Source organism: Trichosurus vulpecula, chromosome 9 (assembly GCF_011100635.1).
Source record: "Trichosurus vulpecula isolate mTriVul1 chromosome 9, mTriVul1.pri, whole genome shotgun sequence".
NCBI lineage: Eukaryota > Metazoa > Chordata > Mammalia > Diprotodontia > Phalangeridae > Trichosurus > Trichosurus vulpecula.
The window spans coordinates 12,303,240-12,317,591 of record NC_050581.1 but is presented as its reverse complement, the minus strand read 5'-3'; the positions used below and the strand labels follow the sequence as shown (position 1 = coordinate 12,317,591).

Below are 14,352 nucleotides of genomic sequence, written 5' to 3'. Positions count from 1 at the left end.
AGAGAAAGAATTCAGAGAATTCACAGTATAAGAGTCCAAGTTCTGGGTCCCGGGAACAAAAGTTTACAATGGTACAGGACAGAGGAGGAAGAGAGTTTCCATTTCTTCAGTAGTGGTTTGGTCCAGAACAACATTTTGAAACTGTTAAAATTTAGCTTTGACTCTATCCCTTATCCATCTTAGACCCTTCTGCTGCTTCCAACAACCCCCTTTTCAGACCCTCAGGGACCTGAGTTCTTCATTCCTCCTAAGCCAGGGTTGGGGAACCTTCAGCCTCAAGGCCACAGGTGGCCCTCTAGGTCCTCAAGTGCAGCCCTTTGACTGAATCCAAGCTTCACTGAGCAATAATTTGTATTCAGTCAAAGGGCAGAACTTGAGGACTGTTAATTAAACTAAGTTAGGTTCCGGATTCAGATTCGTGCTGGCAATAAGACACATTCCCCACAGAACATAGTTTTTATTGAAAGACAGAGGAAATACCCTAACAAACACAGTTAACACAACAAAGACAAAGATACAGACAACACACATTCATCACCTCCTGGGGGAACTCCAGCACTTGATCCTCTCAAAGCTGAGGAGATCCCTGTTTACACAGCTTGATCAAGGCCCCGGAAAGGAGAGTGGTCCCAGGTGAAGCGTCCTCCCCATGGGTGAGATCCCAATGAGTCCGTCCCATGTGGTGACTTTTATAAGGAGCTGAACAAAGAAAGTTTTTCCCGCCAGAGAGGGGAGACTCACTGCTAACTGTCCCGGATGTTCTGCGCCAGAGAGGGTAGCCACTCGCCTTGGGAGGGGAAGATCCTGTCAGTCATTCTGCTTTTTGAAAACTGGCCAGGTCCTCAAAAAGCAGCTTCAGAAATTTGCCTGTCCTTTTTTCAAGAGTGTATTCAATCTTTTGTTCGGGCCTATCAGTCAGAGAGGAATGTCTGAGAGGTGCGTTCTCAGAGAGGGGCTTCTCAGTCTCCTAGCCAGAAAGGAATGTCTGATTCTTTATTCCAAGCCGGAGAGTTTAGAGATACTGCAGGAGCTGGGAGATGGGGGTGGGGGGGGTGGGGAAGGAAGAAAAGCCAGGCTTACACTATAATATGGAAGATCTTCTATAATGATTTACCATTCAAGGACCTAGAGGGTTACGTGTGGCCTCAAGGCTGAAGCTTCCCCACCCCTGCCCTAAGCCCACTTCGGTCAACCTCCTTACCATATTCTACCATTCTAAGTACCCCATGATCCTAAATTGCCTATAACCCTCTGCTCTATCCAAATTCCTTTCCCCCAGTACTGGTAGTTTCAACTAAACATTAGGTGGTAATAAACCTGGTCAAACTGATTTAAACTATGGCATATATCAAGATACCAAGACCATTGACTCTAAAATCAGAGGGCCTGAGTTCAAATTGTGTCCCTGATACTACCTGTGTGACCTTGGCCAAGTCACTCGTCTCGTTTAAACCTCAGATTCCTCATCTGTAAAATGAGGGATTTATACTAGATGACCTCTCAAATCCCTTCCAGCTCTAAATCTGTGAATGTCAAAAAGAAAAAAATGCACGCTTTTCATTCTCCATGAGGTATTTCCATGTTTAAAAGTTGTTGCTGCTGTTTTGTCATTTTAGTCGTGTCCGACTCTTCATGACCCCATTTGGGGCTTTCTTACTGGAGTAGTTTGCCATTTCCTTCTCCAGATCATTCTACAGATGAGAAAACTGAGACATTCGAAGTAGATGCTGGTTAACTCATGATCATGGCGTTTCAGACAGCCTGAGGGAGTGGAGTGTAACTCTGGGCAAGCAGATTTACCCTCCAGGACTCAGTCTCCTCTTCTGAAGAGGAGGGAGCTGTCGGAATTAGAATGATCTTGAAAGTCCCTCCTAGCTCCAGCATCCTGTGATTCAGTTACACGCCCTGCCCAGGAGTCAGCCATCACTCAGTCTTCCAGCCTCCTTACAATAGCTGTTTCTGGTTTTTGTAGGTTATTTTCCTACACTTCTGAATCCATAGATGGTCTCTGTGCCAGAGGCAGCAAGGGGGAATTGGCAGGGAATTGGAGGTGAGGTGGCACAAAGTACGAAACATAGAATTTAGAGCTGTTGAAGGTCTTTCAGGTCACCTAGCCCAACTCTCTCACTTTACAGATGAGGAATTGAGGCTCAGAGAGGTTAAGTAATTAGGGTTATAAGATAATAAGCAAGCAGAGCCACAATTTGAACCCTAGTGCTCTGACCCCGAATCCAGTTTGCTTTCCACCGCTGGCATAGGTGGCACCTAGCAGTTTATTTCTGGGTAATTATAGGTAGAGAGTATTTCAAGCTATGTAACTTCTGAATAAAAATTCTTAGTCATCAGTTAGATCTAAAACTTGAAATTTGGTTTACACACTGTCCTCCTGAAAAGAAAGGGGGGATGAAACCCTATCCCTATGCCTATCCTGTAATATTATAAAAAAAACATTTTTAATGGGATGCAATATGATGTATTAGAAAAAGGCTGCCCCCTAGCATCCGGGGCCTGCCATGATGATCTGACGACTCCAGGTGGCCATCCACTGCTCTCTGCCATGGTCTCTGCAGGCATCGGTGGAGACGTTGTGCCCATGGACTGCTCTGAAACAACCCCTGCTGCCTCCCCCAGCAGCATGCCTGTGATTAGATAATGCCAACCATGGAGAAAGCATTTGTGAAAACAGATACTCAGAGCCCCCTTCCTTCTGGATGTTATTATGGTTGGGTCACTTCACATTCTGGCTTAACTGTAAAACACTTTGAAGATGTAGAAGACTTGTGATTTCACAGCATCATTGAGTAATGTCCTGACCACCTGTCCTGCAACTTACAGTCTTAGAGAGTTCTCCAAACCCCAAGAGTGACTTGCTCAGAGTCACACGGCCAGTACGTTCCAGGAGTATTACTTGAACCTAGGTCTTCCTTACTATGATGTCTCCCAATCTATTTTTAATACCTTACTTAGTTTCTAATACACTGCCCCCCAACATGCACGCACACATACACACAAAGACAGTTAAAACCAGCATGGAGGATAGCATATGTCATCTTCTACACCCGTAGTCCACTCTCTCTATCAAGGGAAAACTGATTCCTCTTTAGTTCTCTGGAACCAAGATTGGTCATCAAACTAGTCAGAATTCTGAAAAAAAAAAACCACTGGAGTCTTAGAATCAGAAGGCTTGGGTTTAAGTCTACTTGCCACCTTATGTAACACTAAGCTGGGCCATTTGACTTCTTTGACCTTCAGTTTCCCAATCAGGAAACAGAAGGGGTTGATCTAAATGACATTGAAAATACCTTGAGCCCTAACTCCTATCATTTTAAATACTCAATGGTGTTATATTATTGTCCTGATCATTATAAGAAAAGAAAAACTACCTCCATGAAATCTTTGATCTTCAGGAGTTTAAACTTGAAGATAAAGTATATGAGACAAGAAAATCAAAATGTAGTATGACACCCAAATTATCCCAAGTCACCTGTTGGCTAGACTTGTCTATGCACAACATTGGCAGGGACCAGGAAGTAAGGAAGAACAAAGAATGTCTGAGTCACTAATATAGGTATCGCAAAGTGCATGCACTCAAACTCCTGCTCATTATTTGTGTCCTCAGTCAGAGCCCATTTGTTCTCATTTTAGACACAGTTTGAATAGTCTTGGTTATCTGGTTCCCTAGCCTTCATTAGATTAGAAGCAGACAATTAGGAAAGGGTAAAAAGCCTAGTGAAAGCAGCAAGGAAGAATAGAGAAAGATTTTAAGAGCAGACACAACTCAAAAAAAGCACTACGGTTTGATAATGACTCTAAATTCATCAGGAAAAGGTTAAATTCTGTCTACTATAGTCAGTTTGAGAAACTGGGGAAGTAATTATAAAATAATCATAATTTTATCTGGAAACCCACTTTATGGGTTGGCCTTTCTGGAGAATGTTATAGAAATCAATCTATAAAACTAATATTTGAAAAGAAAGTGAAGCTGAAATGTCCTGTGTATGTTTAGGATAGTTCTGTTTTAGGAATTAAAGGCAAAACTAAATATATGCTTCCATACCTCAATGGGTCCATGAGCTCATCAGTAAGGCTATGACCTCCACGAGTGCTCATCTCAATGCCATTTGTTTTCTAATTCTGTGCTGTTCCTGTCATGTCTTCCCATGAATCCTCCATAGAGGAGCTGTCTGACACCTATCTCATGGGTACTACTGTGGCGTGTGGCGTGTGGCGTGTGGCCTGCACTGATACCCATCTGTAATCCCCACTCTTGTTATATGACTAACCTACCTCCTTTTCTGTTTATACAATTCTCACATGCTCTCTTTTATGCCATATTTTTGGTAAGCAAATGCCTGTTAGAAACCATCCTATACTTCTCCATTGCCCTTGGCATCATGCACAATTTCAGTTCTTCTGGTACTGTCTTACTCCATGAGTCATAGCCATATAGCAACACTGGTGGAATGTTAGTGTCATCAATATGGGGTTTTGTGTCAAGCAGCAACTCAGGTTAATAGAAAGCAATTCTATTGCCCTTGCAATTCATTTCTTAAATACAATCCAACCTGCTCTCTTTTACCCCCTCCTCACCATTTAACTACGATGCCTAGCTCATTATCCTGCAATGTTGGTCCAAGATCTCTCTCTCTCTCTCTCTCTCTCTCTCTCTCTCTCTCTCTCTCTCTCTCTCTCTCTTTCTCTCTCTCTCTCTCTCTCTCTCTCTCACACACACACACACACACACACACGCACACACACACACGCACGCACACACACACACTCTCTCTGATGGACTAATGCAATCCCATCCAAATTCACATCTTATTCTGGGCAAGAAGCTTTCTATGATTTTCCTGTGTAGATGGTTAGTCTGGTCACTTTTAAATGCTTATAGATCTGACTGAAGAGGTTTCTAGTGCTTCATATAATCATCACAATGTCAGCTGTAAACATAAATTTCTGGAGGTCTTCACCAAGATTTAGAGCTAGAAAGGGCCTTAAAATAATTTAGTCCAGTCTTCTTATTTCCCTCTTGGATTCTGGGGAGAATCTCCTCCATGACTCTACTAAACTTCCTTAGTGAGCTGTGTCCTACACCTCCCTTGATAGTCAGAGGATCATTGAATACAGTTATCACAATGGGCTGCATCTACCAAAGGATTTGATAGAAATTTTGACATATACATTGAGGATGCCTTATTGAGAGAAGACCATTAAAGCTATCTAGTCAAAACTTTTTTTCTTTTTTCTTCTTTTTTTGTAATCAACAAACATTACACATAACGAGATCCTTATTTTCTATATCTCTTCATCAATCGTATGACTTTAGAAATGTTTTCCGTTGTTAGAAAACCATCCTTCAGAAGGCCAACTGCTTCTTTTTCATATTTTTAATATTTCTATACCCTTGATATGTGTACAATTCCTTTTTTAAAAAAAGAAAACTTGGTAATATAACTTGGTAGCTGATGATTTCTTCTCAATTACATTTTTTGGTAATAATACCATCCACGATTTTTTATCTTTAAAAGTAATACTTTTGTGTTTTCAAAAATGTGTCTTCTTCAACGGAAATTTCTTCTGTGTGTATTGGAAGTGGTCGGCTGATTTTCCTGACTTTACCTTTTAAGTCATTTTCATTGCATCACATAACACCATGAGTTTCTGAAGTATTTTCTCTAAATGTGGTACTCCCAGAAAATCTGTTTCATTTTCTATCTGTTTGGTGCCTTCCTTCTAGTTTCATCTATAAGTGCTTATGTCTGGTTTTTCTGGTTGGGTCTCATACCAAGCTTTCTTCAAACTAATTCACCTCCCCCTGTCCCACTGTTTTCTGAAGCAATATTGCTCATAATCTTCCACCATCCTACTCTATTATGTTTTTCAAGTGAGTGTATATTCAAAACCATCACTACCATTGGTTTCCATGTTCTCTGATTGACAAAAGATCAGATGTTTGCTTGGAAGAGGCAGTTTCTGGGCTAAACATTGCCATTCTTTGCCTCCTCTACCTTCCTTCCTGCCACTACACTACCACACTACAGATGTAGAAATCGCCATTTTGTAATTTTTTTGTTTGTTTCACTGGTTCCTGTAGCCAAAGAATTCACCACCTCATACCTAGTCTGTTGATAATTATTCTATCTATATTTAGCCAAGCTAGCCCTTGGAAGGCAGACCAAGTCTATTACAAAGATCATTCTTGATACCTTGTAGAATCTGCCAGAGTTATGCAGTCTACAGGTGTAGGGTCTGGGATCACATGGTTGTATCAGAGTAGTATTTTTGTAGAGTATAATGAGTGGGATTTGGAGATGAGTAAATGGGAGAGTTCTGACAAGAGCCTGCAATACCTATCTATCACAGTTCCTTATGCATAATGGATGCTTAATAAATACAGAATTAAATTGATTCATTTGTGGCAATGCAAATGATTTGAAAGCATTACATGCTTTCTGAAACAGATTCTCAACTTTTTTGGTGTGATACACCTCCTTTGCTTGTTGGTGAAGCCTTTGGACCTTTTTACAGAATAATATTTTAACAGATATTTAAAATGGGATTACAAAGGAAATGAATTATATTGACATGCTTATCAAAATGGAGACAGACATGAATTCCAGGTTAAAAATTCCTATCTAAAAGCTTGAAGAAACTGAATAGTGAGTAACCTTTAAAACCTCCACTGTCTTCATGCCCTAGTATTGAACATGATAAATAAATTAAAATGCTATCTTTATGAGTATATTTTGCTTTAAAGTACTGGTTGCCACATAGTGAATTTTTTAATACAATGTTCTTGTAGACATTGGTAATCTACAAAGTGGTTCCATAGAAGAATATTGTTAGATGTGCTAGTATAACAAGACTGATTTTAGAAATGGTGTCCATTTGGTGGTATGTTCAAAATGGTGTTGTTAGCAAAGATTTTAGTGAAACCCCCCATAAGGCTTTGCTATTACATCTCAGGTCAATTGGAAACTCTTCAGCCTTGTATTCATGATCTATTGACTTCTTGCGGTCCCTCAATGCCAGTGGTGCCTTTTTTCTGTGATTATCTCCAATTTATCCTGTATGTAAATCTTGCTCATACATAATTGTTTGCATGTTGTCTCCCCCAGTAGATCATAGCTCCTTCAGGGAAGGGACTGTCTTGGCCTTTCTTTGTGATTAGCACAGTGCCTGTCACACAGCAGGCATTTAATATATGCTTGGTAATTTTACTTTTTTCCGTATCTATTTGAATTTTTCTCTCCTTGTTGCTGTTATTCTTCACCTCTCTGCCAAGCCACTTTACCAAATAGCTTATAGAGTATATCTTATTCATTCTCACCGCTGTGGCTTCCCTCACAGACTTCCCCCAACCTATGAAGACCCTCCCAGATCAACAGCTCTAGCCCATGTCATTATTCTCTTCAAAGGAGTGATTAATCATGATTAAGTTTACCTGAAGTATGTAGCTAGGCCTGTCTCCTGGAAGGAAATTAATAAAGAGAGTGAATCTATGAAACTCCATGTGTGATTTGGAGCAAATCACTTAAATCTCTCTCTCTCTCTCTCTCTCTCTCCCCCCCCCCCACTGTCCCTCTCTCTCTCCCCCCCCCTCTCTCTCTGTCTCTCTCTCTCTCTCTCTCTCCCCCTCTCTCCCTCTCCCCATTCCTCTCTGTTTTTATATACTTTGTCTATAATGTACTTGTATTCCTTTTTGTTTTTTTAAAGTAACGTTTGTCTGGATTGAAAGTTTCTTAAGTAGAGTGAACATGACTTTTTCCATTTTATAGCTAATAGTGGATGTGTGTGTGTGTATCATGGACTTTTTTTAAATGACATTTTATTGATTTTTTTATTTAACTTGAATTTCCCGGTGTATTACTCTCCCTCCTCTCCCACTGTTTTACCAGAAATGGAGAGAAACATTCCTTAAAACTAACCAATACATCCAAAGAATATGATATTATCTGCAAAGAAGGAAGGAAGGTAACCTTCAAATTCCTCCACGAGGCCAAACTTAATCATCACATTTAGGTTCACTTGCTTTGCTATTCTTGTTCTTTCCATTCATGTAATTGTAGTCATTGCGTATATTGTGTTCTTGCTTATTTTGCTCTGTATCAGTTCATTTAAGCCTTTTTGTGAATCTCTAGATTCATCTGATTCATTATTGTTTCCAGGTCTTAATAAATGCTTTTGAATAATTGAATAAATTGCAGACAAAGATGTTGACATGAACATCAGATATAAACCCATAACAAATGTGGGGCAAATGAAATTTTGGTCCAGGGTGCTCCCATGCAGGAAGATGGCTTCTTTCCCCAGCAAGGAGAGCATGTGTCTTTTCTGGGAGGGTGCACTTTCTCCCCATGGTTCACCTTCCTTCCACCTCATTTCTGTCTTTTATGTCACTTCACAACTAAGGTACAACCCTGAGCTACAATCTCCAGGAATCCTATTGCCATGGAGCTCCTCTCTCACTTCCACCATTCCAAACCCCATGAGGGTAAGAGCCAGATTATACTGCCTCTGGCATCTTCACCTATACCTACAGACAAACTATATAACATGCCACTGCCTTCCATCTCCCCCTACCTTCACTCCTCTACATTTTTCACTCCAGGTGAAAAATTTTCTAGTTATGGCTCTATTCAGATGGTACCACATCTTTCAGAAGTCTTGTAAGGAAGTAATAAGAAATAGTACTCAGGTAAAATTCACCTCTTCCTTTCTCCTTTGGCTCACAGGACCCCAGCGAGATGCACAAGCAGCACGAGAATTCATCTTGAAGATGTTCGTAGATCTGAACCCAGACAGTGACAAAATTATCTACTCCCACTTCACATGCGCCACAGACACCGAAAACATCCGTTTTGTCTTTGCTGCCGTCAAGGATACCATCCTACAGTTAAATCTGAAGGAGTACAACCTGGTCTAGATGTGCCTCATAGACGTATCTAGACGTGCCTCTTTCCCTTTCCTTTCTAAACCTTGAGGCCAATTGATGAATACAAGAGGGACTGTATTATCTGTGAAAAACGATTTGCATAATACTAATTTATTGCTGTCCTGGACTCTGTGCAAGTGGCCACAGAGTTGGTAGTAAATATTATGATTTTATTTAAACTATGAGAAGGAAAAACAAAAGACGCTGAAGTACATTTCCAGCACATTTCCTCTCTCTTTTTTTTAGGCAAAATCTTGTGACTCAATGTATTTTAAATTCTCAATAATGCACTCACAAAGGATAGGGGTTTGGGTTTTTTCTTTTTTTATTTTATTTTATTTTTTTGATAATGAGTATAAAGAGTTTATTCCCTTCCTTTCCTTGCCTGTTTCTCTCTCTCTCTTAATTTTTCTGAGGTTACAATAGCCTTCTTCCCCTGGTTGTATTCCTCAGTAAAGTATTTCTTTTTTCTTGAGTGATATAGACAGGAAAAATGTCATTCAACTTAAGCCATCATTCATGAAAAACTAATTTAACAGTATGTACTTTTTTCTGAAGGATCAGAAGTATTACTACTGTGGTTTTTAAACTATTGACCTGGGTATAAAATCCATATGGTTTTTGATACTGTCTTTTCTCACTTTGGGCCTGAATAATCCTCAAATGGGAAAGTGTCATTTCTTCGGGATTTTACCTTCAGCCATACCTTGGTGATTCATAGAAATGCACAGAAGACAGTAATGTAATTGCAAAGACAAAAAAAGTCACCCTCCTGTTGACTTGCTGTGTGCCATTTTTCTTTTTGACTTTTTAAAAAAATTGCAGATGCCAAACAAAAATGCCAACCGACACTACATTCCCCAGTGATTGTAGCCTGGAACCTTGCTAAGGTGGTTGTTTTTCTTTTTCTTTTCCTTTTCTATTTCAAACTTTCTTCCTTTTTGTTGTTTTGAGTGTGTTTACTTCACACTTTTAAGATACTTTCTTTTGGGAAATAAAAATTGCGTTGCCAAAGCTGGCTTTTTTTATAAAAAAATAAAATCAAATCAAAATTCTAATATCATATAATATAAAATATGACCAAGATTGAAAAGCTAAAATGAACTGGTTGAGAAAGAACCAGCTAAGACAACCTCCAGACATCAAATAACTGTAGATTCAGCTCTCATGGTCTACCATTTTCTTTGCCCTTATGGAAGTTTTCCATTTTTGACACCCAGAGCAGCACTGCTTCAGCATGCTGTGAGGTGCACCATGAACTCTGCTTATGTTCTCCTTACTTGAATACAGTCTTACTCTGCTCAGTTACTCCCTTTGAGGTAGAGTCAGGCAGCTGAGAACAGATGTTTCTGGTATTATAATGGCACCTTTTAGTTGTAAGATTGGAAGTCACTGACTGCTTATCCAATTCAGAAATCTTTATTTAAGTGGTGACTAGTTCCAAGGATTTAGGGAAGATGAATGGGTTTAACTCTAAAGTGGCCTCTCGGTGTTCTATAGATTTATTTATATCATTGAACCTGTTAAGAAGGAACTTTGGAACTCTAAATGTGCAATTTTTTTAAAACAAAAGGAAAAAGAAATCACATATATCGATGAGCCTCTATGAAGCAGCTTGACTTGAAATGTGATTTAAAATGATAAATCATAAGTCTAGTAAAGCTTCCAGAAAGAAGCCAGCCATGATGCTGGTCTGATTTGCTGGGATACCATTAGGATCTAGGATAAATATACCTGGAAATCACTGTTTGGGGCATCAGAGAGGAGAGGGGAAAAAATTAATGATGTGTTAGTTGAGTACCAAAGTTAATAAACCTTAATGGAATGTTTTCATTCTTAACTCTCCCAACCCCAAGAAACAAAGGTTACTTATTTTTTGCTCCCTCTAAAAAACATCTGTAATTTAAAATTTAAAACAAAAACTGGTTGTAGGTATAGTGCAATTATGAATGCTATAATCATTGTACATACATCTCTATATATATGGCAGCAACCATACTGGCTTTGTAATCATTAATTTTTTGGCAGATTGAATGTGCTATATTGATATGTATCTATATAATTGTATTGTCTGTCTTATAGCTAATTCACATTTTGAATAATGTTATTTTATTTACTTTTTTAAGAGAGGAGAATGTAAAGTTGTCAGTTTATTTCTGACTAGGGATTTTTTTTCCATTTAGAAAACAAACAAAAAAAACCTTTCTATAGTACAGAGCGGTACCAGCATTGTGCTGTCCAAGATCATTTGCACATTCATGTGCAGAGGTATTACCTATTTTAAAACCCAAAGGCCATTTCACAGCCAAATGCCTAAGTTCTGTTGGAGCTGTCACAGAAATGGACACCAACTCGGTAGGATTTTTGCCCACTGATCCCAGACTGAAAGATTAGCTTTTCTACTAATCAGAGTCTTATTTAGCCAATGCACAGCTTAGTTTAGTGTCGCCTCCCTAATGGCCTTTATTAGAAAGGTGGTTTTTAGAAACCCTGTGATCGATTAAGGAAATTTTTGAATGACCATACACCACTGCTTTCTTGAAAATGTGGTGATGAATCTGGTGCAATTTTATCGCACACACTAACTCTCTGGAGGCTCATGGATACTTTCAGTGGGAAAAATCCAACTTCATCACAAGTATTAGTTGTAGGGACTTGAGATACTCAATTATTTAATAAATAAAGCTCTCCTAGATGTAGACAGTTATACACAATCCCAAAGCTCTACAAACATGAGCAAAACTTGTTGCATTGGTCATTGTTAAGTTAGAATGGAACTTGCTATGCACAACTGAGGCTGTGTCTTCACTGTTAATTGTAGGGTGCATGACAATATCCCTTCTCTTAACGAGGGAATAAATTGATCACCCTGGTTGCAGTGATTAATATAAACCGAACTGTATCCACACTAGTTAATGGAATTGAAAGGATCTTCCTTTCCTTTGTTTTATTTTTGAAAGGATTTGGGGGGAGGGAGGGGATTCTTTTCAGTTTTGTATAAAAAAAAAGTTTACTTAAGCTTGGTAGTTCTATTGTGATTTCAAGAGTCTAAGAGTGTGCCACTGGAATATTTCTTTTGATGCTATAGGTAAATGGGGCCTGTGGCAAATGTTGAGATGACTTGGGAATGTTTTAGAAAAAAAAAAAACAAACTTTTTTTCTTTTGCATACCAAGACAAGCCACCATTTCATGACTCACTCAACACAACATCACAGTGTACCAGTTTACAAAGCATTTTCCCCCTCTTGAGTGACACAGCAGTTCCCACCCACAGCGAATTACTTGTTATTTGCAAATTGGTGGTTTCTACTATGCCTTACAGAGCTCATGTCCAGAAGTTTGTGCCTCAATCCAGAAACTGAGGGGAAACATACACATATACATACATGCAAACAAACAAACAAAAAGAATAAGCCCCACAACTGTTGACTTTTTACTTTACCATAACAAAGAACTCTTGTTGAATGTCATGAATAGAGTAAAAATATTTTTAAAATCCTTCTTGGGAACCTGTATATTCTAGATACTCACTAGCACAAGGAATCTGTATTGCATACATATGTGTTTTAAGAAAAACCTTAACTTTTTCATGCCTTTACTGGACAAATTGGCTGGCACCGTCCTGACCTATCGAGAAGATAATGCAGCTAACGGGCAATTTACTTTTTATAACTCAGACGATCTTGATTGTCAAGGTGTATGAACTGTAACTTTAAAAAAAAATCTTACTGCCACATGATTGTAAATTTCAGTCGTTTTAAGTTTGGAAGTGGGGCAGGGATTTTATGCTGGACCTCAGTCAGAATTGACTGTATGACTTGCAAAAACTTTAAATGGGGAGAAAGGGCTGAATTCTATGATACTGCAAGATTCCCAGCTACTGGTTGCAAATGACCTTCAAGTTACTTATCCTAATTACCTTCTGTTTTCAATTCTTCACAAAAAGAATAAAAAATAAAAAAAAAGATTTTTAAAAACCCTAGCATAATGTTAACACACATACGAAATAAAGTCTACCCAAACATCATAATTTATATCGCTGCTGTTCTTGAAATTAAGGATTACCAACCACTTTACTGATAATTAACAAACAGCGTAATGAATAAAATTAATAAGGTATATACAGCATATGTTAAATTGGCCTTCCAAAGATTTGTCTTTGGTTTGAATCACATACGATTTCTAAAAAGGAAAAAAAGCTATGTGTCTTATCTGTCTGTCTATATTGTTGCCATATGTAGCGATAAATAGTTCTGTCCTGGTTGTCTTTGTCTTTGACATTTCATTTTCGTACCATCAAACTAGGAAAAGAAAAGGAAGCTTAGCTCTATGTGGTTAGCAAACAATCCTTTGGACATTCAGACATTTGCCGTTTAGTAGATCCCTCTGTGGCATATTGTCTAAACTTTCCTTTGTTTTGCTTTTTCACAGGAGAACAAACTGCTCTGCTGGTCCTCCCCAACTACTACTGTTAGTTCAGTAGAAAACACTTGTCTTACTAGTTTCTCAGGATTGTATGTTCAAAGGACTAGATTTGTCCTCCTCCCATATAATATATTCACTCCTCCAAATGATTCAGTTATAGACAAAAAAATAAAGGAAATGGCACATATCAGTAATTCAAAAATCTATTTGGATAATTGGTGTCTTTCCTGAATAAAGGAAATTCCATAACTTTCATATAACCCTTTGCTAGAGTGGGGAGGATGGAAGAAGAAAGATTGCTGGAGGGGTTGGAGAGAAATGGGAGGTAAAGAGAGACAGATGTTCTCAATAAAAATGTTATGGAGACTGAGTAGGGGGAAAGAGAAGGAGAGGGTGAGAGGTATTGTACAAAAGTTATGCAGATGAACTGAACTGTAAGAAATGTTCTTGCTGGGTTTTTCCCCCTCAAAAGGATCGTCCAAAACACAACCTATTGCTGGACTCCTCACCTGCCATTGTGGTGGAAGCCCCACTAGAGACATGTATACTAAGGGAGTTTTGTCAGAAACATTTTTAACTTGCAGTATTTAAGAGAATCATACTTGCTGTTCTTAAAATGTCATTCAAATGCATGTATCGTCTATTGTTTGGGGATGGGGAAACAGTTTTGAAAACAAACTAATGTTGTATAATAATACCCCCAAATGATCTTGCTGGTTGAAAATACAGTATTTTGGGCCATACTTTTTGTACCATAGTATTCTTCATTCCTCGAATTCTGCTTCTTTCAAAGTTGCCCAGCTTACTTGTCCTCCTAAAATACTTTTTATGATGATGAGTACTGGAATGAATATTTTTATTCCTTAAATGATGAAAGTATGTGTCGTATGAAAATACGACACATACTTTCTCCTAATTAGATACATTTTTTTAAAAAAATCCAGATCTGTGCTTCGGTTGATGTGGGACATCCCTTCTACTAACTAAT

General features: G+C 38.6%; 1 protein-coding gene across 1 annotated transcript in view; it reads left to right on the top strand.

Moving 5' to 3' along the window:
* GNAQ (G protein subunit alpha q) overlaps nucleotides 1–14,107 on the top strand; it is a 414,409-nt gene extending 400,302 nt beyond the window's left edge. The window contains exon 7 of the mRNA XM_036738394.1: nucleotides 8,739–14,107. Within this exon, the coding sequence (XP_036594289.1) occupies nucleotides 8,739–8,929 (191 nt within the window). The 3' untranslated portion in view covers nucleotides 8,930–14,107. The remainder of the gene's footprint in view (nucleotides 1–8,738) is intronic.
* Nucleotides 14,108–14,352: the final 245 nt, after the last annotated feature.